This window comes from Ostrea edulis, chromosome 1, assembly GCF_947568905.1.
Source record: "Ostrea edulis chromosome 1, xbOstEdul1.1, whole genome shotgun sequence".
NCBI lineage: Eukaryota > Metazoa > Mollusca > Bivalvia > Ostreida > Ostreidae > Ostrea > Ostrea edulis.
This window is the reverse complement of record NC_079164.1, coordinates 68,116,500-68,143,456: the sequence shown is the minus strand read 5'-3', so window position 1 is coordinate 68,143,456 and position 26,957 is coordinate 68,116,500. Positions and strand designations below refer to the sequence as shown.

The 26,957-nt window shown below is 36.7% G+C and overlaps 1 protein-coding gene across 16 annotated transcripts in view; it reads left to right on the top strand.

Annotated features, from left to right (window-relative positions):
- The first annotated feature begins 644 nt into the window (after window positions 1-644).
- LOC125645998 (FH1/FH2 domain-containing protein 3-like) overlaps window positions 645-26,957 on the top strand; it is a 54,201-nt gene continuing 27,888 nt past the window's right edge. For 13 of the 16 annotated variants that reach the window (XR_008800923.1, XR_008800918.1, XM_056157953.1 and 10 more), the window contains exons 1-5: window positions 645-2,475; window positions 14,662-14,715; window positions 18,773-21,758; window positions 22,498-22,817; window positions 26,551-26,675. Coding sequence is in view for 14 of the 16 variants with exons in the window: in XM_056157953.1 (XP_056013928.1) it covers window positions 2,437-2,475; window positions 14,662-14,715; window positions 18,773-21,758; window positions 22,498-22,817; window positions 26,551-26,675 (3,524 nt within the window). In the remaining 2 variants the exon portion in view is untranslated. The remainder of the gene's footprint in view (window positions 2,476-14,661; window positions 14,716-18,772; window positions 21,759-22,497; window positions 22,818-26,550; window positions 26,676-26,957) is intronic. The other 3 variants (XM_056157972.1, XM_056157962.1, XM_056157940.1) reach the window with 2 other exon arrangements.

Sequence of the window (26,957 nt, the reverse complement as noted above, 5' to 3'; positions counted from 1 at the left end):
TGCAGGGGGTTGCACGATAAAAATCTCTCATTGCATTAGCCTGAGTTCATAGCATGGTATCTGAATTTGCAACACTAATGAGAGACATGTTTATGCAGCTCCAAATTAACATAAACTGAGTAAATAAATGTATCTTTAATTATTCAAATCTTTAATTATTTGAAATTATATTCGATTCATTTGATGCGTGCGACAATGCAATTAAATATTTCTTCATATGATTAATGCTATCTTCAATTTTTAATTATTGCGCACATTAATTGAATAGTTGAAAGCATTAGTTATCTTGATGAATTGATGAGCGCAATTATAGAAATATTACTCTTTAGTTGAATTAATGATATGATTAAATCAATTGATACGCGCACTAATTCGTTTCTAAGGAGAGGGTTACTATATGATTAGATATATCTTTCCGCACAGTAATTGAATTGATGCGCGCATCAATTGCATTGATAAAAGCAATAATTGATTTGATGCGCGCATCAAAATATTGCGCACAATAATTGAATTGATGATATTTTCAAATAATTAAAGATATCTTCAATTATTTGAGTTTATGTTAATTTAGCGCCCCGTACATGTTCCCCCTACGTCGTTAAACAACACCATTTTATTTATTTTTTTCAAATTTGAGGTGTGAAATGCAGTATATGTAAGGACAGTCGTTTGTTCACATTGTATATGAATTGAATTTATTTTAATTCTATCACTCTGCATAAATTGTGCAGTTGAATCTGCAATCCCATTCTAGAATATTTTCACGGGAACCTCAAGGTGACTGGGAAAGTATCGTGGTAGTGGATAGAGGTACACGTGACCTCTCGCTCCGAGGCACATCTCCACCCTTCAATGTTTTTCACAATAAAACTCATAATATTCACCAAGTTGTGATGCATGTATTATCATACCAATGTCGTGCTGGTTGAAACTGTTGTTAACGTTGAAGTGATTTTGATGGGCCTTCTAATTACAGTTTGTTAAAATCAATGTAAATTACCTGGGCTATATGGAAAAGAAATAGGAAGTGAATTTAAGAATTAGACTTTATGTCAGTAGATACGGGGGAAATCCGGAGTAAAAATAGCAATACCATAGGGTACCCCAAGATGTAAATCAATAAAAGATATACTGTACAAAAAAATCAACCCCATGGATATATTTTGAGATTTCTTTGCGGGGATTTCAACAAATTGATATGAAGATCCAGCTTTAGGTCACAATACAAGAATTATAAGTATGGTGTGTACAATAAAAAAAATCCTGTATAAACTAGTTCACGAACTCTTACGTACCCACTGTCCTTAAAGGGATTTAAGAAGTTTCAGCAGATTTTATGTAAGATATTGATTCTTCTAAATGATTTTTAAAAATTTCTATCGTGTTTACTATACCATTCTTTGCTAGTTAGCTGTTGTTGGAACTGTGAAAGAATAAAAGTCCTCGCAAGTGATTGAGGGATTTTGAGGGATGAACACAAAAAATCGTGCCCCCTGGTTACCGTTTTGTTGGAGAGGCAATGAAAAATACCAGTTAGGATATTGACGTGACACATGATCACTCGCTAATCATTTGTCTGTTGTGTGTCTTCTTCAATTGCACTCTCTTGAACCAGAACAATAATTAAATAATTCAATTAACTTCTCTTGAATCCATCTGTTGCACTACTACGCGTATTCTTATTCTTGTAAGCACTGGAGTAAGAGCATCAGGTTTGTTTGTTTAAAAAAAAAAACCTAATTCTCAAAACTCTGTCTTCTTTTTACTGTAAACAATATCGGATATTTTCAGTCATTACGCCGTCAGTTTTGAATTGTTTTTATCGTTTATTAAACTCGTTGTAATCGAACGAAAACAGATTAGATGAAAACAAGCCTGTCTGTTTTGCATGTTATTTGACTTTAATTAGTATTCACCATTGTTGTAGAATGAGTGTCAGAAAATTATGCTTATAGTTTTAATGCAACATTATCTTGGCACGCGTCTGGCATATCAGCTCAGAAACTACAGACATCGTATTGTGTGTTTTTTCGTACCTTCTGTGCAGAAGAGGATTTAGGCAGATTGCACAGAGTGTAAAGAAACTTCAGCACTAAGCAAAGAAATTCGAAAAGTTACGATGCATCAACAACTGACGATTCGCCAAGATTTCCCTTATCAAATATTTTCTATTTCTGATAAGTTTTAAAGACATATATCTTCGGTGTGTTTGGTTGCGAGTTGTGAAGAATACGGCGTTAGTGTCTGAGATTCATTCATTGGGACGGTGCCATCCCATACTGCTTTGCTCGTACCATCTCATTCGTGCAAAAAAGAAACACTGCCCCGTTATACGAGTAGAAAGGGATTGGAAAATGCATTGGAAGAATTGGGAGATGTAGTGCAGTAGCCTTTTGATATTTTTTGCCTTTTTAATCTTTTGGACCAATTTTCACCATGTCGTACAGACGTTATTCCAGAGACTTAGATAGTTCGGTAAGTACTAAATGTCTTGTTTGAATTTTGAAATAGTTCTACTTCATTCAAGTATAGCTTTCTGTAAAATTTACAGAGATCGAAATGACTTGAATTTATAGTTAACGTCTAGACGTATTTACATAATAAATGCAGAAAAGGGTATATACTGAATAAAAACGAGCAGATAGCGATGATAACGATGCCTTTGTAGATGATAAAGACAGCTGACGTTAATTAATGGCCGGACGTCAACAGAGGACGAGACATGTCTGTATCAATTCTAGAGGTTGCAGAAGAATTGTACAGCCAAAGTATTTTTTTTTTATTTACAAGAGTTTATCTTGAAACTTGTCAGCTGATAGAAATCGTTAGACACAACAAAACTGTGCATGAATGATATTCAAACCCATGGGTTTTGATTCTGAATGTTTAATGACGTTTTTTTTTTTTTACAAAACAAAAGTACAGATACTGCCCATGATATGTTCTAAAAAGAAATAAGGTCGCACGCAAGAGTTCTAGAGCCAAATCAAATGAAATACTAGTATAGCATACTAGCTTTAAATACTATAGCGATTATTTTCTAAGTCGCAGTCAGAACAGTAAAAAAAACTTTCTAGGCGGAGTCAGTTTAGTTTCAGAAACTCGGAAATTACAAAATAATGTCTATAAAAATAAATACAAGTATGACTAACCCTCTTTTGAAAGAAGATGAATGTGTCCGAATTACTAATCATTACCAGATGGAGTGATTTTACAGCTGGCAAAAACCAGTAAGGGAGTGTGGGCAATACACAATATTAGCTGGTATATCACGCCCCTGTGTAGTTGGTGTAGTAATTAATTGACAACATGCTATATAATTATATATACCACTGATAGCAAACTCATAATGAGCCACAACGTCATTCGTGGGGGGTTTTTTCTTGCAGAAATTAGTAAAGGAAATGTATATATCACCCCCATACATTGTATAATATATAAATTCATAGACCAGATCGGGATTTTTCACTAGATTAAGATTTGGCTATAATGCATCGGAAACTTACCATTAGAATGATAAACACCAATCGCTTAACCTTCAGATCGTTGGGGCCAAAGGGTTTGCCAACTGATTTAACAATCTATTTTTATTTCCAAGAAAATTGGGTATGATTCTTCTTATCATTCTTCAAAGACTTGTGGTTATTTCCTTGCTAAGGGTTCTATTTTGTCCTGACATAGATGTTCGGTTTATTTGCCACTCTCCCCCGGCCAAAGGACTTCGCTACACTAAGATTATGTTTGCCAGTTGGTTAAACAGTCTCAATCTCTACCAAATGTTAAGACATTAAAATACAAACCGAACGAAAACAAACACATTATTGTCGAAATATTGGCATCCTATGTTTCCTGAGGACCAGAGTTTATGGACGAATGTTTAACGGGCTAGCTTTCAGGATTTCCATATGTTTGATATGTCAGAAATTGAACTATAAAACTGATGGTATGGAGCGGAGGGCACAAGTAAATTTTGCTTATCATCATTATCGGTTTCTAAATTACTTTTAAAGATGTTGAAATAATAGGGAACATTCAGTATATTTGCACAGTTTTGAAAATGCTCTATCTAGAATTAAAGAAAATCATAATCTATTAAACCATATTTGATTATATTGCCGAAATTATACAAATTACTAATCATCAAAATCCCCACAACATCACTTTACATCTCTGACAAACAAATGAAAAACAGGGGAAAACCATCGGGTTCGTAATATCAACTTTTTGACATCATTTCTCAGACTCGATGTCATGTGTTGGTATTCCACTGATAATTGGAAAAAGATAAAATAAGTTTAAACTTCATTTTAAAAGGGTCATTGATATGGAAGAACACCGAAGTACCCGTAGGAAACCCATGTGTCCGAGTGGGCGACCACCATTCCCTTTCATGTACAACTACCGCTGATCCTGAAGTCTAGGAATTCTTGTGGGGATTGTATCCCCACTTCGGTATGGAAATTTGGCAAAAATGATTACTTTGTGCCATTTGGGGGCTGATCCTCACCCTTTGGACAGAAAAGTACCATTTGGGATAGCAATCCCATTCCTGATGCGAAAAGATTTATGTTTTATTAAGATTATTCTATTTTAATGACAACATATTAAATTATCAATAATGAATATATGAATAGAAATAAGACAAGTTCACTATCATGATGACCGTATATTTATATATAGCAAATATACTGTACAAGGAACTAGTGTAGGAACTTTTCATAAACAAAGTAAATTGTATTTTCAATAGGAACATGGTCATTCAATATTTATATTTCCAATGTCTTTGATATCTTTAAAAATTGCAATGATAGTCATTTCCTCATGAATGCACAGTAGTTGTAACAATGCTCGTATGAATCTGGATAAAAAAAATAGTAGCACTATTCTAACACTGGGGGATTCCAACAAAAATGTAAATACATTAAGAAAACGCAATTCATGAAATATGCGCATGTAGTGTCGCAGTTCATACCTATTTTCAAAACTGAAATTTATTTCTTAAGTATATGTTCTAACTTATCTTTTAATTTAACCTAACAATTTTCACTACGCTGTTGTGTACAACAGTCTTTCATTACTGTCTTGAATTCCTCAGTACTGTAGTTTCCTGTAGCTATCATTTTTATCTCTACTCCGAAAAATAAACATGCTAAGGCACGCACGTGCCGATTTCACATGAATGAGAGAAAAATAGTTTTACATCTGATGAAATGTAAGCTATGGTTACATGTACAAGGCGTACACTATATGTAAGCTATGGTTACATGTACAAGGCGTACACTATATGTAAGCTATGGTTACATGTACAAGGCGTACACTATATGTAAACTATGGTTACATGTACAAGGCGTACACTATGTGTAAACTATGGTTACATGTACAAGGCGTACACTAGGCCTATATGTACACTGTAGTTTTCGTGTGAAACTATTATCAACGTCAAAAACTATAATGGAGAAATAAAAACCCATTGATCACACTGTGAAGGCGTTAAGAATATTTTTCAGTAGTGGGGAGAATGTCCTTTCTCCAACTGTTTCACTGATATACAAATGGTCGGTTATCGGTTAACAGTCGGTCATGAACAATCTATACCCAAACCTGCATTTACTGAGTGGACTATGTTTCAAGCTTGTAAAAATATTGTTAACGATAATTTCAATTTGTAAACTATATTTAGCAACCACAAACTGTAATAATCACGGTTATAAGTTATAGTTTAAAGGAACCAGTCGTGGGATTCTACCAAATGCCAGCCTAGGTCATGCAAGCCGTTTGACTTCCCACTTTATTTGTCTCGTAGAACACTGCATTGACAAACGTGTAGGTGACCTAGACTAACCAAATGCGCGCTGTCACCGGATACAGCGTATAAGAGGAAAGGAGGGGAGAACTGCCGCCCATTCAAAACTGCCTGCATGCATCACTATAATTAATGCCTTAGCTGCCCATGTTCTGCACACCCCTCATACAGCCCCCATTCGCGCTATATATTTTGTATATTACGATAACATAAATATACTCCATGCTTTCTAAAAGCACATTTCAATTTCAGATTATTTATATTGGATAGTATAAACCTTATTTCCTTAAAGAGGTGGCTTGCAATAATAACAAATTGATTCAGAAGATCGGAGACGTTTGCTATTTAAGAGAATCTGGAACTTATCCTATCATCAAGATCGGGAACGTTTTCTATATAGAGCATCGTGAACGTTCTCAATTTAGAAGTTTGGAAGCGTTTTCTATTTGTTCTATAATTAAGATCCTCGGGAACGTGTTCTATAATGAAGATCGGGGGCGTGTTCTATAATGAAGATCGGGAACGTGTGCTATAATGAAGATCGGGAACGTGAAGATTGGGAGCGTGTTCTATAATTCAGATCGGGAACGTGTTCTATAGTGAAGATCGGAAGCGTGTTCTATAATGATGACTGGGAACGTGTTCTATAGTTAAGATCGGAAGCGTGTTCTATATTGAAGATCGGGAACGTGTCCTTCATTGTCGATCGGGAAAGTGTTCTATCAGGGGCGGATCCAGGAATTTTTGAAAGGGGGGGGGGGTCTACCACTAATTTTGGTTTTCAAAGGGGGGGGGGGGGTCCACCCTCAAAATAATATGTGATTTTTACTCCTTTTAAAGCAACATTTTCTGACAAAAGAGGGAGTTCCGTCCCCCGGAACCTCCCCTCTGGATCTGCCACTGTCTATATTAAGAACGGGACCTTTGCATTGGGAAGCTTTGTGTAGTGAATTCTCCTGTCTTCTGATTATTTCGGAGAGTTTCATCGCCGATTATATTTTACTGTGTTAAGTAAAATCACAGCATAACATTGTAAATATTTCCAAGAGTCCTTACATTAATATCGTTCCCAACTCGGCATGCTTATATTATGTGAGATTTATTATCGGGGGGGGGGGGGGGGGGTATTGTATTATCTATATAATAGTGCAATGAAAACAAAACAACAACTTTTCATGAAGTCCGTATTAATTATCGTTAACCATGATGAAATTAATGTAAATACCACAAAATATCTTAATGTCTACTCTTCCGTAACATAAGTTTTAATATGATCTTATGATCAATTATTTTAAAAGTATTGCACTTTGCTTTATATAATATTTCTGTAATTGCAGGTCAAAAATGATAATTTAGAATTATGAATAGAAACTGACAATGGTTCCATCAAACTGATTTTTGCGGGGAAAGTGAAGCACTAGCATGGATTGGGAGGGGGGGGGGGGTGTTACTCGCTTTTGCCAAGGAGTGAAAAATATTTCCATATAGTCCCAGTCTCAAAACTTTCTACAAGCACAATACTAAAAGCAATGCTAAAGACCAGTGCTACCATTCGATTCCTATCTGGCAACTTTTGTAATGTTCACATTTCTACAACGGAATGACATGCTGTCGCGCCATCGGTTGATTTAAGGTGAGTCACTGGCAGTCTGTTAATACTGGCTGAATCCTGAAGAACCCCTGTATAAATGCTAGCCAGTCTGGAAGGAAAAGCAACATACGTAAGGCATACATTATCTCTACCAGTTCTCAATTAGCTGTTAGGTGAACAACATAGAAAAGTGACGTGTAACACTTCTGTCAAGATTATTAACACCTCTCTCTCTCTCTCTCTCTCTCTCTCTCTCTCTCTCTCCGTGTGTGTACAGTAATTTGTTTCTGATCTATCTCAGGCAGCGGGGTGTTTCTCTCTCTACCCCATTCTCTGATTTGTTTCTGATTATCTCTATCTTCCGCCATACTCTCAGGCAGCGGGTGTTTCTCTCTCTCTCTCTCTCTCTCTCTCTCTCTCTCTCTCTCTCTCTCTCCAGTGATTTGTTTTTGATTATCTTTATCGTCCGCCATACTCTCAGGCAGCGGGGCGTTTAATGAGAATCTTAGGAGGTGTGTTGGCGATAAAAGCTAACGAAAACAAGAAAAACTCATCCTTGTACTGTAGATACATAATTAGAATTTAATCTAAGATTTGTTTCAGGTAGAATTTTCATTTTATTTTTCTTCTTCTTTTGAAATGAAATAATTCACATCTACAGTAAGACTGTCCCATCATATACTTTAAGTTTGAGAGAGAGAGAGAGAGAGCTTAGATACTACAGTACTTATAAATTTCCCCCCTTTCTATTCATTTTCAAACATTTAACTAAGATGGATATCAACTGTTCCCAAAACGTTTTACTTTTATGTGAAACTAATATTCAAAATCCTGATACTGATGTACGTGTCTGATCTCGTGACGTCAAACTTACCACTATTTCTAGCGTGCACCCACATGTTCCCTGCAACAGATATAATATGCCTGTTGGAATTTATATAATGCCAAGAAAATTAAAGTTAGATGAGATGATACCAGTGAATTGAAGAACTTAAGTATAAGATTTTAAGGGATCAAAAATTCTGATTGATAGTTCATGCAGTCTACAAAGTCGTTGAATTTTTTGGCAATATACTCTTCTCAAAAATCAAAACGCCCACAATATTCAAAGGCGATCGATGCAAAAGATATTTTTTTAATATTGTTTTGATTGCATCGTTGTGTGTGCTTAACACTGCATAAACACAGAGTTCATAAAGATCGGAACTTCGACCTTGTGCTTGAAAGTCATTTGCTGATCACCGTGTTCATTGAGAGAACTGCGGTCAAGGTCAAACGGGCAGATGGTTTGTTAAAAAGTATGGCTGAATGTAATAGTGTTGTTGGCACCTGATCAAAATTTGCAGTGCTACTGTGTTTGATTGCATGCACGTGTACCCCGCCGATGAATATAGCTCAAGAAAGATAACCGATGTACAGGGAAAACGGCGATGATTTCATTGAAATGCCGTTATCAATATTGCTGTTGTTTAACATCAGTAATGCAGTATCGCACCAGGGTATTTAACGATTAAATATTTACATTCACTGTCTGTATTCATTTTAATTTCTATTTTAATATCTATTTGCAACTTTGAAGACACATTTTGCTTCAATCTAGTTAGATCCGGTTTCCAGTGCCGTCTGTACACACTCTACAAACTCCACAACCTATTTCACGGCATTGTTGAAACATTGTTAGTAAATATGTTTTCTGGTATGTTTTACCTTTGATTTGAATTAAGAATAATAAATAATGCTTACCTATTATTATACGCTGGTTTATTTTATGAGTTTGGAGTTTGTTCTTCTTGGACTATTTCCCTTTTACCTTCATTCAAGTATAGAAATCATTACCAAATATGGAGACAAGTCAAGGTCTGGTAATTTTAATTAGATTGAGTGCTTTTCATCTGTTACGTTTAAATAATTTTCATGTCAATAATATCTGTATTTTAAGTACAGGCCATGATATACTTAGTACATGTATATTTGATGAAATTGTCCATTACATACTCCTTACAAATATCTTTGTTACCTTAGTCACAATGACATTGTATATTTAATTGTCACTTTTTAAAGATGTCACACATACATGAAAAGGTGAAGATCAATCTCAACTCCTATAGACCGCCGCAGTGGCCTAGAGGTAGAGCGTTCGCCCCGCATGCGGAAGGTCGGGGTTCGAATCTCGGCCGCGACAGACCGAAGTCGTTAAAACAGGTTGTGACAATTCCATCGCCAAACGCTCGGCATCTGATGTGAATGCCACGTGTCATAGTATTTGTGGCATGCTAACGAACCTTCACTGCTCAATGGCTGTAAGCGTTGAGCAAAGGCCTTCACCGGTCTCCATTTGAGTGAAAAATTCCTATAAGGAATACAAAATAGACAGTTGGGCAAACAAGGACCCCTGAATATACCAGAGATGGGTTCAGGTGCCTAGGAGGAGTAAGCACCCCCTGTCAACCGGTCACACCTGTCGTGAGCCCTATATCTTGATCAGATCAGTGTGCCAAGAACTACCTAACAATTGGTATGAAATACGCCATACAGCATTTGACCCATTGACAAAACAGAAATAGAAATATATGTCAACATCAGAAAATCGCACATTTTCGTTGCTATGCAAGGTGAAGATAACGAACAGTGATCAATCTCATAACTCCTATAAGCAATACAAATAGATAGTTGGGCAGACACGGACCCCTGGACACACCAGAGGTGGGATCAGGTGTCTAGGAGGAGTAAGCACCCCCCCCTGTTGTCCGGTCACACCCGCCGTGAGCCCTATATCCTGATCAAGTAAACGGAGTTATCCGAAGTCAAAATCAGTGTGCCAAGAACGGCTTAACAATCGGTATGAAACACGTCAGACAGCATTTGACCCAATGATAGGTTGTATTGACAAACTAGATCGTTATAAACGACCATAGAATATAAATACATTATATAGATTAATTGTGAATATCAGGGAAATCATTAGCATAGTTATACCAGCATATGAGTTATTGCCCTTGACAGCATTTTTGTCTGTTATTTTAGAAAACACAAAACGTTTCAGTATCAAATAGTTTAACAATTTCATTTTTATTTTACCCAGTGAATAAAACTCCTGCAAAATATCATAAATATGTATTTTCTTTGATACACAAAGTTAATTAACTAAAGATTTTGCAAAAACCTATGTATAGCTTATGCTAATGAAATGTTCTGGTATCGAGATGTCTAGAATAAGCCTTCTTCGTTAAATGTTCTTAGATACCATTTCGGAGTTCTCGTTCTGATTCATGTTAAACTTTTCTGACTTGTTATAATTATGGCAGCGGTCTCTTTGCTGGGTGCTGAGAAGTGGAATCTTGTTCAAAGCAAACAAAGCCTGCACCGCTTATTCACCAAGTGTTAGTTGTCTTACGCGAGAGCTTCATAATGTCATAGAGACCTTGAATGCCTTACATCTGTAGATGAAGTATGGGATAGAATACTGCATACTCATCCATTGTGACTCTTAAAACAGCATAACGGAAATAGCATCTTATGCCTGTCTTTCTGCGATGTTTTTTTTTTTAACGTATAGACATGACAAGAAGACGTTCTCCAATTTCTTGAGGAAAAATCGCCCTAGCAGCAAAAAAAACAACAACAAAAAACGAACATTATATTACAGCACATATCAAATAGGAGTTAATGGCATTTTTCAAACATTAACTTGTCCAACAGAATATTAAAAAAATATAATTGAGAAATAAGCTGTTTAATATGTTGATCAAGAGCAATAATTGTCATGAATTACTGTTTTATTGCAAGAAGATATATGTACACGTCTACAAGTCATATATATGAATTATTTGACAAATTGTCATGTCTAGGGAAAAAAAGAGCACAATATTCCTTTATGCCAAACTCTGCATCTGTGCTTGTTCGTGCTCAAGAGGTTCTGTAGATGTCTGTTCTTAGATTTTGTATCTATCGTTAGGGCGATACAAATTTTGTTCTTGTTCTTAGATCGTGGAAGAATATAGTTCTCGCTTTCGCCTATAAACAGCTATATCTCAATATCTGGGGTTTTACCACCTGCAGGAAAGGTCCGGTAAATCCTCATTGTGATCTGATCGAGTATTATTGAAACACAAATCTTTGATATTTGAGAATCATCAAAATGGGTCACTATTTGAGATAGGCGACAGACCCGTAGGCAGGATTTTTCAAGGGGGGTGGGTGGGGGGGGTACATAGACTCGCAACGCGAGTCTATCACCTCGCACCGCGAGGTGCCACTACAGCAGGGAAGCTCTGGGGTATTTGGTGCAAAATCCTGCAATCTAGCAATTTCCTGGCACATAATTTGAATTTTGGAATCATGCCTTTTTTGCTATGAATTTTCATGATTTTCATAAAAAAACCCGACTTTAATAGTCACAATTCAAACAAAATGCCGACTTTAATAGTGCTTAGTAGTTTTCAGGGGGGGGGGGGGTTCGTACGAACCCCACGAACCCCCCCCCCCCCCCTGGCTACGGGTGTGGGCGATATAGTTTTCAAAATATAAAGTATATGGAAGAGTATAGCACTGCAAAATGCCCACCCCCAATAGAATGAAACGTTCGTGTAATTTTTGAAAAACTATTTTAGACATACATTTCGTTACGTTTGTACAGATGTATATATGTCTACGTATGTTTAAAATATTATTACTGTTACATGTATCTTATTCATTAAGTATTATTTACGTGAACGCAATATTTCAAATCTAGTGAAAAATCCTGATCAATTAAAATAAAAGTAACAAACATACTTCTCTCAAATTATGTTTGTTTACAAGAAAGTGAAGGGTTTCATTCATCAAAGAAGCATGCATACAAGTATTTTTATTCACTTCAATTCATGTATGAGAAAACTAGGACTAGTTTCGCGTCATTTTTTTGTAATATGAAATCATGCAGAGAAATGGTTTTCCACGAAAAACGTCAGCTATGGTGCATGTTTATGATTTCAAAAACACCAAGCGCATAGGAGAACATTATTTCTTTTCCAACCATTGATCCGACCTGACTACGCCGTAACAATAGAAATCATGTTCCCCAATAAGGTTTAAGTTTGAAAAAAGGAAAATGGTCCAAAAAATCTAATATAAATTCTGTGGAACATAGCACTGATTAGAGAGCTACAAGAACTTACATACACTCTTCATCAAAAGAAAGTCAACTTTGCTGGCTGCATATCCCCGAAAGGCATTCTAAGAGTCCAACTTAGGCCCATACCAAATACCATGTACTAGTGTATTCCTGTGAAAAGTCTCGTGATTTATGAATAGTCAACAAACAGATCAGAACTTGTTTAATTATGTTTGGCAAGAAAAGGCCAGCGATTCACCTCGAGAAATAAACTTAAGGGCGAACGACCTAAGAGGCATCTTTGTAGAATTTCGGAACAGACTCTTTCTATTGAAGGATCCCCGTGGTTGTAATTCTTCTGCTCGTTCGTAACATGTTGTACATATAAACTTCGTGTCCAGTAGAGGTTTTGTATATTTCCAGTTATAATATAAGTCACTTGTCTAAATAATTTTAAGATGACATAGGGGTATAAAAGAGGAACATTCAATATCTGAATTTCTGAATGTGAATAAAACCTACGTGCACCACAATGGTAATGATCATTTCTTTGTAATTTAAAGGAATTGTGAAATTGTATAAATGTCGGATAATTTCCATTTTGTGGACTGTGTTGTCTATATTACGGTAACGTTTTGTAATAATTTTCCTTTAAAATGATTTCAAAGATCCTTTCAATTTGGAAATACAGAATGAAAACAATATTTACACATTCAGACATTTATTCATTTTTAGACTTATGATAGGTGCGTAGGTGTTCATATATAATATTCGATATTACCGCTTTTGATGTGTATTTTGTATTTACACCGATCCAGTAAAAATTATGATATGAAAATTGTTTAAAACGTTTGTAAAGTAAGAAAATGGAGTGGAGAAACTGTAGAGCTGTACATTTTCATATGTTTTTTTTTTTTCTTTTCATTATTTAGAAAACATAGAGAAAATGCTTTCGTTTTGTTTGGCGTATTTGATAGAGGGGAAAAAATCACTATCTAAAAATCTCGACAAATTCTGCTTCCGTTTATTTTTTCTGCAATAAGACTGATGAAGTCAATTAGATTTTTAATAGCAATATTATAATCTTAGCATTGGATAATGATAAATATATTTTCTTAATTCTGACACAAGGCATAAAAAAGATATGATAGTTATACGTTATGACTTGCTTCAGAGTTAAGGAAAAACATATGCATATGCCATTTCACTGTTTGCTAAACATTCTGCTGGCTCTTGCAATCATTATTTGCCTTCAGGGTCTTTTAAACAACTGATAAGTGTATGCGATGACTTACGGTCGGGTATTGTCTTTGACTCATGCGCAATACGATGTAACCACTTGTTTACCTTATTCCTTGTGACAAAGCCCCAAACCATCCCATTCTTCATAAAATAGCAATGCTATAACGCAATGCATGTACATTGGCATAACTCGCTCAAGATGATGGGCATCTACGAAGAACACTTGTGATCGAGACTGTTTGGTAATCATTTACCCTCGGAACACGAAGAAACCAGATGAGATAAAATTACCAAGAGTGCATGTTTTAATTAAAGAAATGTAAACTGAAGGGGCAAAAGAGTTGTATGAAGCAATGAAAAATACACAATTGTTTACAAAACAAATAACAATAACCAAAGTAATTTTCAAGTAGTTTTGGAAGAGAGTCAACATGTTTTCATAATGAATCAAACAAATAAACACAGGAAAAATACTCTGTCTCTGATCAACAGATAAGCGATTTTCTCGGGAGGGGGTATTGCATAATCTCTCCAAGCTTAGATGTGCAAAATCTTTTTTTAAAATAAGGGGGGGGGGGGGGACCATTTATCATACTCAGCGAGGTGGAAAAAAAAAAGAAATTAAATTAACTGAGGTTCATTTTCCTACGAATCTAATCATAAAATATTCACTTCTGTCGGCATTTAGCATCTGCAAGTGAAAGCAAAACAAAATGTACCTGGCTCAAGAACACCACGTGACGTACTTAGATCTTCTGCCAGAATCTGGCTCCGTTACTATGGAGCAAGGTAGATATTATGTCCTAAGGAATTAATTTCGACATCCTCATCCCCTGTTGAATATTCCCTGACAACCAGATATCACCCACTTTCATCGCAATCTCCCAGCATATCTTTGTGAGTTTTTGAGGATTTTATTTTTCTTCATTGTAGCCGTCTTATGACCGGGGATATGGCAGTATTTCGAGTGGAAGAAGCCATGGATCCGTAAGTTCTATATTTTGTAATCTCCAATCATTAGCAGTAGTAAGCTATCATTATGACCGGCGGTATTCAGGGGTTTTTTGGTGAATGTAGCCTTCATCCTATTCTAATATGTATATACACGTGTCTTTCACTGATTAACGATGAGAAATTCATTGATAATTGTTGATTAATAAAATACACGTATTAAGACTAAGAAACCAAAATTGTATTTGTGTTGTATATGTATACTAACGTCGTTATGATAATACTTTCAAAACCAGCAGAAATATTCCAGCATACATATGTACAATGTTATGTCTCTCTAAATGCTGCAATGCTCCACAAGATGTAAAGTGATGCTAATTAGATTATGTAAAAATCTTCTGCCTATCTAAAATATTGGATTTTTGTCTTGAATCATTTATTATTGGTTGTTGGACTTAAAGTGTGGTTTTTAAAACTTGCATCTATTAGCTACAAGTTGCAGACATCTATATATGACACTTAATGCGTGTAACAGGTTTGGTGGCGTGTGTTTTTCATTTCTACAAGGATTTATGCCAGATCTTTAAACACATTTGATTACTTTCTCAGAATTATATGATCCCCCCTTTAGATGTAAATAGGTGTCGGATGACAATTACAAATGATCTGGAAGATAGAATTCTCCATGTGAGCGGAAGGCATCCATCGTTTTCAGCGATTTTGAGGTAAACGTTTTTTGCGGTGCATTGAAACGTTTTATCTCTGTAAAAATGTTGTTTTTAAATCGAATTTGCTTTTGCGGAATGAATTATACTTTTTTTAATGCACTATTTTTGCCAAACCTAGATATCAGATTCCCTGGATTTTGAGTTTTGATCAATTAACTCCAATTACCATACATACTTTCAAGAAGAGGTCAACGATATCGTTCCCAAATTTTCTTTGGCACTTGCAAATTTACACTAAAAACCTTTGATAATTAGGAAGCCAACAGGTATATCGGTGTGGTGGCTATGGTCTATGTTATTCTTAATTACACCCTCTTGTTTACGTTCCAAAGCAATATTCTTGATCACTTGCTTTTGATGAATACCATCAAATCTCCGCATGACGAAAGACAGTTCCCGTCTTCTGATCGCAAATCGGGAGCAGCATCTTCACAATATTACCTTGCACTAAGACGCGTCTGGTCTATTCTCTGAAGAATGTTTCACGAAATTCCAATCATCTTGTCAAACCGAATTGCACACACGTGTGCTTCCAATTCATTTAAACAGTTATTTTCGCCCGCTAACGTAGTTTTGCATGTTTACTTTCGCATTCTTCACTTTGCATTTACAAAGGCCACATTTTCGTTAACTGCAGTAGGATACACAAGCATCTTACTAGACAAGGCTAAAGTTCTGGAAAGTTACAATTTCAGGTATATATATTCATTTATAGTCTAATTCATAAACTATGTTACCTTTCTGACTTGCACTCATTCTAGTATCATGTTCTTGTCTATTTTATGTATATTAAGAACGTATTGGGCATGGGGATATCATACTCTAATTTCTGTTACTGTGCAAAATGAAGATGTCGAGTTATTTTGCATTTACCACTGCCAAGGAAATTCTAAATTTACAAAATCAAAGACATTTAAACAATTGAAATGTCAATCTTTTATTCATATAATCAAGAAAATGAAATGGTAAGTTTTTTAAATGAAGAACTTTTAAAAGAAAACGACTGAAAATCTCATCGCCTTTGCCTTCTTAAACCATAGTGACCACTGATAACAGATTACTACCGTGCTGAACCTTTGTAGAAGAAAATCTTTCCTGCAATGCCTGGCTTCTGACAAATGCCAGAATGGTCAAGCAGTGCCAACATTTTCCAGTACTGTTTGTTATTTAGTATTAAGACAATGTCCGACAAAGGTGATTGAAATGGACGTGAAAAACATGTCATGCAGAGTGACCAAGGGTTACTCTCGCTTTGAACCCAAAGTATAAAGTTATATTTCTTCAAAATGCTCTGTCAGACAGGTACCTTTTGTTTCAAGATATCGTTCTATGGCTGATTCCTTTCGTAACAGATCAGTCAGGAGAATACAAAAACACGTGTGCATCTTGTTCATCTTTTTGGAAATGGATTTTACGACTTCCAGTCTGCACAAGGAATCAAAGTTTTTGCAACGACATGCGTCTATAAACTGGGGTTGCAAAAAAACCCCGCAAACTCCAAAAACCTATACATATAAGTAGGTTAGCGACTGACTTTTATCAATAATTTCTTACTACCTTGTCATGTTGTTGATCGATTGTGATATACAGCTAATGGGTTCTGTTACATTATGAAGGGTGTAACCTGAAGTTCTTCTGATAGGAAGAATCCAAACCCGATCTGATGACAAGATAAGACATCAGAAGTTTGTGGGGTGATTATCCATCGAACAAGTCATTGCTGTCTAGATTTTGAAAATATCCAATCTTTTACTTCGCATGAAATTTACTTTCACCATACTCGTTTTTTTAAATGTTACTTTTTTAAATTGTCTTTTATCATTCTCGTGCATGGAAATCTTGTCTAACCAAATGACGTATGCCCATCTCGTGATTGGGGAGTTCGAGCGGGAAATGTATATATTCCGAATGATAAATTTTGACTGGTACATTATATTATACAAGCATCTTTCTAGTTGGAGTGAACGTATTTTAATAGTATTCACTCAAATTGACTATTCCAACAACCTCTATCTACAATGTGTAATTCGTTGTCTGATATAAGCATATGCAATGCTAAATACTCATTGATTAAAGGCAACCCTTAGAATTTTCTTTACTGATACTTTTGAACCTTTGATGAATTCAAATCTGTTCTAAATGCCAGTAATACCAGGTGTAAGCAATGAAAATACAAGAACTGTATAACATCTACTGATAGTTAATCATTACCGAACCATGAAAGTGGATTTCTTTGCAGAGAAAAATGATTATTTTTCACTACATCTGTTCTTCCGGTCATACCTCTACGGTTATTGGCAAGGAGACTTTCATCATCTGGTAAAATACGTGACTTCATTCTCATGACGCTTATATTTTTTTATGTACATCCACCCAGAAAGTTCAAATTTTATAAACATGGTCGACGGATGATTAATCATTAACCAACATGAGATGTACTTGCACTTTCATCCTTTTTTAAGTGGAAACTTCATTGCTCCGATAACACTGGATGCCTTTGCAATGATTGTCCAATTAATATAATCACAGTTAATTAAATTCTAGTATCTTCATCTAAGACGAATATAGAATGCGGGATTCATCATGAAGGCTGTTGTTCAGAAAATCTAATTAGCAAAGAAACGTTAATTAGCAAATATCCAGTTATCTCAGTTTAAAGGAAACTAATAGGAACCTTGTTTATGTTTCGGCGTGAAATCCTACAATTTATCTACAATCCAACATTAACAATGATTATGGATACTCCTGTAAAGATGGTCAGCAATTCCCAATCCTTCTGAAGATGTTTTTGCAATCATGGTAACAATCCTGGATCCAAATTGATTCAACGATAAGAGAATCGTAATGTAGATGGTTATAGATTGTTAGCTTTTAATTTGCTATTTTCCAAAAAACTAGGCTCACCTTCTTCACATTCCGTTTTTTGGGTTTTTTTTGTTTTGTTTTGTTTTTTTGTTATATTAAATTAAACTTTCGTGAAAAAGAACTTATTATTATGATCAGACATAATATCAATTATTGTTACAATATTGTTGAAGATCGTGATTTTTGCTGTACAAAAGTCGAAAGTTCAGCATATTACCATCTTCTTTTGACGAGAGACACAGGTGAGGAGTTATGAAGTTCGTACAACTTTCCGGTCATTTCCGAAAATTTAGCGCGCTGAATACATCAATCATGACATGAAAATACGCCTCAAAAGCAATCCTATAAATGCATGTAAACAAACGTTTACAGCCACAATGATTGTATTTCCACTCCTATTCACCACTTCAAGTGCTTTACTTACAATTGTCTAACCAAACCACTCTATACCATTATTTAAATATTGTGAACCATGCTCACCGAGTTTGTTTTCTTTTCAGACTTATGATAACATGGGAACAAGTAAAGGGTACGGATCAACTGGTAAATTCGGAGCAGGAAGTAGCAACTATCTAAGTCCATCTTACGGGTCTTCATCTAAAAATTACTCTTCATCCAGTTACCAACCATCCAATCGTTATTCATACGGAGGATCTAGTCCATACAGTAGTGGCAACAGATATTCATCCTACAGTGGAGGAAGCGGATTATATAGCCCCGTGAAGGATAGAATCCAGCGATTCTCAACGGCCGAAAACCGCTCCTCAAGGCAAGACATGTATTCACCTATTAACAGCAGCCGTGCCCCTTCTGTTGGAAGGGACATGCCATACGGATATGATAAGCATTCCACAAGAAGCGCAAGCTCTGATCCATACGCCAATAGATCTGGCTATCTCTCTGACTACGGAGGAAGCACAAAATCATTCGGATCGTACGACAATTCTTCACTTCGCTCGGGACGGAGCTACGGAGGGGCCAGTAGGGAAAGTTCCCCTGTCAGTAACAGGTCGTCAAGATATGAATACAGTGGTAGTGCTTCTCCGTCATATTCTACCTATACCTCTGAAGCTTCACCACCAGTTTCACGAAAATATGAGAGACAGCAAGCAAGAGCGTCCGAGACAGACTATGAACCATATGGAAGTAGACGCCCTCGTGATTACGGTAACCTTCCACTTCCTCGAAAAGAATTGGTTACCTCAGAAAGTGATACTGATGATAGTGCTCCCGAAGCTGAGAAGGATGGTCTAAAAGGACGATATCTCATTTCTAGAGGAACTTCACCGATTCCGGAAGGGGGATCGCGTCGTGAAATTAAACAATATAGACGTGGGAAATCAAACACCATAGCAAAAACAAAAAGAATACGTCCCCAAAGTCGTGAATTCCGACGGGATGGTCGCTATAGAGGTCGTCTTCCGACAAATGTTGTAGACTGTGCCACACAAACTTTGGAACCACCATCTCCCAGACGAGGAAGACGTGGTTCTGCCAGTAGCAATGCTGGAAGTGCCGGAGTGGACATGCGCGAGAAGGCAGCATTGGCAGCTTTAGCCATGATGGAAGATGGGGGAGGTGGAAGCGGGGCAGGGGAAGCATTCTACAAGTATAGAGATAAATTTTCGAATCCCATGCCACCTGGTTATAATGATGACGGCAATAAATCAAATAGGTATTCTTATAGAGACAATGAAGCTGCTGTAGCCGATGTGCCGGGAGAGAGATCTTGGAGAAAGGCAGTTTATGGCGATGTGGATTCGCCTAAATTCTCTGTTGCAGATTCAGAAGACGAGGCTCCTGTCCGCAGAAGAAGAGCTCCTAGGACAAGTACGCCAAAATCACCAAATGAAGTCGACATGGAGGAACCACGAAGTTCTCGATATAGACCAAGAGATTCGGACAGAGAATCCAGACCGGATTATCATCGATCATCTTCAAGAGACAGCATTCTAGACGAAAAACCGAGACGTAAGCGACACAGCAGTCGCGAGCTGCTAGATAATCCCGTTGAACCAGAGATTATTGTGCATTCTCCTGTAGATCCACAACCTCCCGTGCTACGTCGTAAGCGACACGGAAGTAGAGAGTTACTGGATGACTCAATGGAGACCGAAGCTCCTTTAACGCCGGAAACTCTTTCTCTTCGTGATAGTATTGAAAAGGTCCAACAATGGAAACAACAACTACCATTGCAAGACCCTTATTCTGGTGATGCCCATCCCGCACCAAGCGGTCCCGTTAGAAACTTAGAGGCTGGGTTTCCGAGAAGTGATTCGGGTGAGTACTTCTCAGCGCATGATTACCCTCCCTCAAAATCCTCTAAACACTCCGAAAGGGACCTTTCTAGTCGCGACGTTTCACCCGATCGAATGCGCGGTCGACGGTCAATGCGCGAGTCTTCTCCAGCGCGTGACGAATCTCCACCTTCCAGGAGAGGTAGGCGTGGGAAACTACGAAATGATCACAACAATGATAATGTCTTTACAAACGACAGTGGACCGGACTCTAGAATGCTAAATAAAAGTTACCGAAAATCAAATCTCAACAGATCACTAGATCTCGAAGATGAAGCAGATGGTGATTCTAATATGAGATCCAGGAGAAGCAATTCTAGAGGATTAAATCCGCCAGCACAAAACAGCCGCAAATCGGGTAGTTCTTCCGATGCATTTTCCAGAGAAGATTCTCCTAATCGTCGACACTCTCGGCAATCGTCATACGAAAGCCGACGAATACGAAGAGAAGGTTCGCGAGATGACGCGTTAGATGACAGAAAGCAACGTCGAGATGGACATCAAAGTGATCGTGGTCAACAAAGTGATAGTTCGCATTATGGTTTTAATCGCGAAGATTCTCCCAATCGGTTTCAATTTACGAAACGAAAACAAACAAGCAGGCACAGTTCACGCGAGGACAATCTGGATGATCGACAATCTTACAGCAGACAGGGATCACATGATAATGTACTTGATGACACAGGTGCTAAATACAATCGTCCAAGTAGTCTGGGCGTATCTAATGAAAGTCTAGCTCACATGAGCAACTCTTCCTCCACACCCTCTATGAACTCTGTGGTACCCGATGATGGAAATTTACGAAAGGCATCGTCTTCTTCTTCAGCAATGTCTAACGAAACAAGAGCAACATTAAGATCACCAAACCAACAAGGTATGCCAAAAAGTATAAAAAATGAGTCAGGGCTACCAGACCTTGTCTCGGGTGCTAATGAAACAGACAATCAACAGTCAAGTCGTAAACCACAGCAGGCAAAGCGAACAAAAAGTGGTTTCATTGGGGCAAATATGGATATTGACAATTTGTTAAATTTTAGCCAGGATGACAATAAAAAAGGCAAAACAAAACAGTCTAGGGATTATAATGCAGACAGTAAAAATCTTGACGAAATAATGATCAAACGACCACAAAACTTGATGGATACACCAGTTCCCGATCATCCACATCCCTTACAGCCAAAGTCGTCAGGTAACTATACGTCATACGCAAAAAGTGATGGCGTCGACAAAATATGACTTTGGATTATCAGCGTAGAACGCAACAAAAATGTAATTCCAAAAGGTCCCTTTAAAATTGTAATTAATTTGTACGTTAATTTTTTCGATTTCCCAATATATATTACATGTAAATAACAATTGTCACGATTATAATTGATGCTACCCCTGTCTCTGTAGATAGCAATTCCTCGCACAAAGATTATAACTTGAAGACGACTTCACTTTCCTCACACCCTCATAATTTTCTAGATGTAGTGTCATATTGTTTGATTTGCTAGTGGTTTTCCATTGACTTCTCTTCATTTTAGTTTATTAACCTTTGCATGATTCCAGAAATATCCTGTCACACTGCCCATCTTTGTCATAACTTTGTAATCTGCACTGATCTGCGCATTATGAGTAATGACGGCTACTGTTCTCTGTTGTTTGTTGTGCATCAACACTAAACAACTTTAGACGTACGCGTTGTCACAGCTGTATAGAAACATTGGTGTATCTATTTCGCTTTGTGGGTTGCTCGAGAACAGTCATTTTGCTACAACCTCATTCATTTTAAGTATGCTACATCGCTTTTTTCATGAATAGATTGTAGTTTTCGCTGAATGACTTGGCTGTTGTCTTGAAATATTTTAAGTGGTTACTTGTGTTGTTATGAATATATTCATTCTCATTCCCGAGAATTTACCGTTCATACAAATAACATTTTATAGAAGAAAAACTTGTGGATATTGAAGAACCAAAGACGGTTCAAAACTTAGGGGCGCCTCCTCCGACAACAACACCCGATTCCCCAATGTCTCCCCAGAGAACACGGGGTCTGCCCTCAGCGGCCGCCCAGCAGATGGGCAATATTCTGAAAAACAATAAGGGATCGGTCACCATCTCCGACATCCTGAATCTGTGCTACAAGCCTCCTCAGCCGAAGGTCATCCGGGTACCGGGAGTCACCAATCCCGAGGATGAGCTTCACTTCCGAGGATTCACGACAGCCAATCAAGTGTTAGAGTATTTAGGAGTAGACACTCAGAAGGTAAGAATATACACATACTCTGTATGCATTTTAAGATGAATATGCCTTTTTGACGTTTGGCCTTCACTAGTATATCATGCAATGTATTCTTTGTCGTATGATATCAGGGTGGACCATTGGGATTTTGTTTTATTGATAGAGGGCGAAGCCCTCTCACGACCCGAAGGGCCGTGAGAGCGGAGCTCTCCCTATAGGTAACACGTATATACATGTTTAAAAGGAAAATATAGGAAAATAATGAAAAATTAAACCATACCTATGGAACTTGAAAAGTTTGGTACCAATGGCGTCGATTCGAATATTAGCGCGTGGACATGTATTCCTCCATTTTGAATCTCGTCTACCCTAGTTCACGTCGTTCTGAGATGTTACACATAAAATCCGTAAAAGCATGTAAATCTTATTTTCTTAATCATATATAATCACTCCACGATTAACGACATGTTTTTTGTTGTGGCTCAAACGCTTTGTTTGTAAATTTGCTAAATAACGACGCTGAATATGACGTCACAATGTACTGTTTACATCAATTGCGTTATAGTTCCCGCGTTCAATATATAGGTGGATCAAATGTCCAAAAATTAGGATGCTTTGATACAGCTCCGTCCGCGTGTTAACTTCGGGTTGTTTTTGTCCTGTTTTGGATATAGATACTAATGTCAAAACTTTTTTGCTTCGCCCTCAAACACGGTCACGCCGTAAAACATATTATTGAAATCTGTTTCATATTGATGTGTTTTGAAATGTTTCATAGGAGTTTTGCTGTATTTTGTGAAAACGTCCTTGTTCGGACCTATATCCCTGCCGAATTCGTTCAATAAATAATACATGTGTTGCAAGCTATGTAAATATATGTATACATACATGTACACATTTACCACAACGGTGCCATGCACGCAAAACTTATACAATATTCCTGTTTCTCATATATTAACCCACAATACTGTGGACCTATTAGATCTCGCGGGGCCGTGGTCTCATTTATAAATCTCGCGGGGCTCCGTGTGGACCAATCGCCGTGTGGACTCATTAGATCTCGCGGAACTTCGTGTGGACTCATTAGATCTCGCGGGACTCTGTTTCATGTATTTTATGAATGTCCCGGCCTATATCCTACGTATACGAAATTCAAACCACAACGAATAAACATTATCAATGATTCTACAATTACCTATACCCGTTTGCTGTTCTAAGTGTTGGTGAGACTAGAACGAATATTTTACACAGTGGTATAAACAATTGTGTGTTTTACATCCCTATAGTTTAAAGATATGAATGTTCAGTTTTACTGTGTAAGTGGATTAGCGTTTGATGATGTTCACATTGGAGCGCATATGTTAGGCTATATACACAATATAACTGACACATACATGATATATCACAATTAACATTTATTGAGTCACTGAAAATTTTTCAATTAGCAAAATGTCATTTTGTGCCATTTTGGGGCCTGCGTCGGAAAAGATATAGCATCGCTCCTCGAACCTTGAAAAATTGGTGATCCGTCCCATTGAAGTACGGCGAACTGGCACAAAGGTTAAAGCGAGGCAACTCTGTCAGACCAATCTACCTTATGTCTCACTCGATTCTTCTGAATGAGAATGATTTCAAGCATTAAACATTTTTAATAACAAAACTCAAATAAGGATTTATGTACAATATTTTTTCAACAACTTAATCATTGGTAATACATGGATTTTAATGTCTTTAAATATTATTTAAAATACCTGGTTTTAAACTGCCATGCATAGCGGCCAGACGGGTTCGACCGCCGTGGCCAATAGCTCCCAGTTGGTACATGTAGCCTAACTATCTAGAATACTTGAGTATCTAGAGATTCAGAAGACCCGAGTTAGAACCCCGTTCTGACCTGTTGCATTTTTTAAAGTGACAAAATTTCTGTCAAATCATACAACAAATCTCTTCAATGGTTAGGTATTGGGGTTTTTAAAAACATTAACATGCCCGAGTTTATGAAATACATAGGCCTATATGTTTTTTTTTGTTTTTTGTTGTTGTTGTTTTGTTTTTGTGCCCCCCCCCCCCCCAATCAAAAATCAATATCTTCAATAGCTACGTTATTTAAAAACATTTATTTAAAACATGTCCGACTTCTGAAATATCTTGGTTTTGAAAAATTAATTTAACAGTACTTTTGTCCTCATAGCCTAATACAATGGTTGCCAATTAGTCAGATTCATTTTTAAAGTATCGGGAGAAATTGTTCATCACTGTTCATCATTAATAGGCCCAGTTTAAATATTTAATCAACCAACTCTCTCTCTCTCTCTCTCTCTCTCTCTCTCTCTCTCTCTCTCTCAAATAAATTAGACCTAGGAAGTGGAATTAGCGTTTAAACCTAGTTGATTAAGCGCCGCAAGAAAAATTGAAATTTTGCACCTGTGCATGCGCGTAGGAATACGAAGGTCAAAGGTCAATATATTGGAGATCAAGTAATCAAACATGGCGACCTTCGCGAGTCGAGTACAGTATTTGGACGATACCGACCCTTTTTCAAGTACAAATTTTCCAGAACCAACTCGTCCACCAATTTTTACATTCCATGTTAATGTTCCTTTGATTAATCAAATTGGCGGTGTACATAGACTTCTTGAAGCGCCACACAGAGTAAGTAAAATTGTTTTTCATGTGACTGTACATAGCGGTTGTGAAGTGTAAACAAACGCAGACAGCCTAATACTGATTGCTTTCAATTGTCAATTTTAATGTTTTAAATGACACTTACTTTTCAACAATTTTACGTCAATTGAATATGTATGTTTATTTGATGCTGTCAATATTATTTGAACACACTTTCATTCATGTTTTTAATATTGAGCTAAAGTGAATCGCGTTTATACCAGAATTTTCTGACTCGTCCTAGACTAACCTTTTTTCTTCTTTATTTTATTTTTCGCTCTTGTCGTTATATTAATTTACATCATGACATGTCATTTTACTTTTAAGAATTTTCATATTTCATTGTTTGATGAGTGCGGAATGGTCAATTAAAGGTCAGCAGTGATAGTGCAGTCTACATGCAATAAATTACAAGTTCAGTCACTGACATGACCTAAGAATTGTTATATTTTCTGCCATATGGTAAAAATGCAATGATGTTAAAAACAAGTTCACTGACAATATATTAGAAGAACGTAAAGTTTAATGTGTCAAGTTAATATCTGATCCTGACATTTAGCCCCAGGAATATGGTTTTTGACCTCAGCTTACTGAATACTTGGATAATTTTTGTGAAATGAAATCTATTCAGATCAATTCCAGTCTTTTGTTTAGATCTTCATTTCCCAAGGCAGTTTGTCCTACACCTTGAGATTGGTATTGATGTATAAGTGCAACCATGCTTGAATAACAGCTTGTTGAATGATATGTTTATGGATTAAGCAATATTATTTAACTAGACATGGGCTCTAAGTGAAATTACTTAACTATACAGTGTCAGTGGTCTCAGTATAGTGAAATACTGTAGATCTCTTTCATTTGGGAATCCTATTTTTGCGAGGATACCATTTTTTTCAGAAATTTTTGTTTATTGATATTGTCTTCTATATTTTAAAGAGTTTATTTGTGACAACTAAATTTTTGCAAAAAACTAGTCTTGCCAAATTACACATATAAGTAATGATCCTGCGAAAAAAGTGTGATTTTACTGACCTATGTATTCACTGTTCATGTTTAAAAATGTATTTAAAAAATTGTGTATTATTTTTGACAGTTAGAAGACTGTGCCCTACAGATATATAGATACCACAATGGAACTCAGGGAGACTTCGGGACTTATCTGGATCTGGAATCCACCATAGACGAGCAACAAGAGGAACTAGAGGGATTCCAAGACCAGTAAGTGGACCAAAAAATCACCCAATTCATCATTACTGAAATAACTTCATATTGTACAAGAAGAAAATCACCGGATAAAATCTTTAATAGAAACTGAAAGTCCTCTGTCTTATGGAATTCAGTGTCATGTACATCTATATATAGATCAGGCACTTGGTGGTACGAAGTCTTGTATTATTTTGAACTATATATAGGCCTATGTGTGTGTGTCCTTTTTTATAGTAACACAATTTGTAGTTGTGAATTTCCATCAATAGCTTAATTACTTTCTTTATCCTTGAA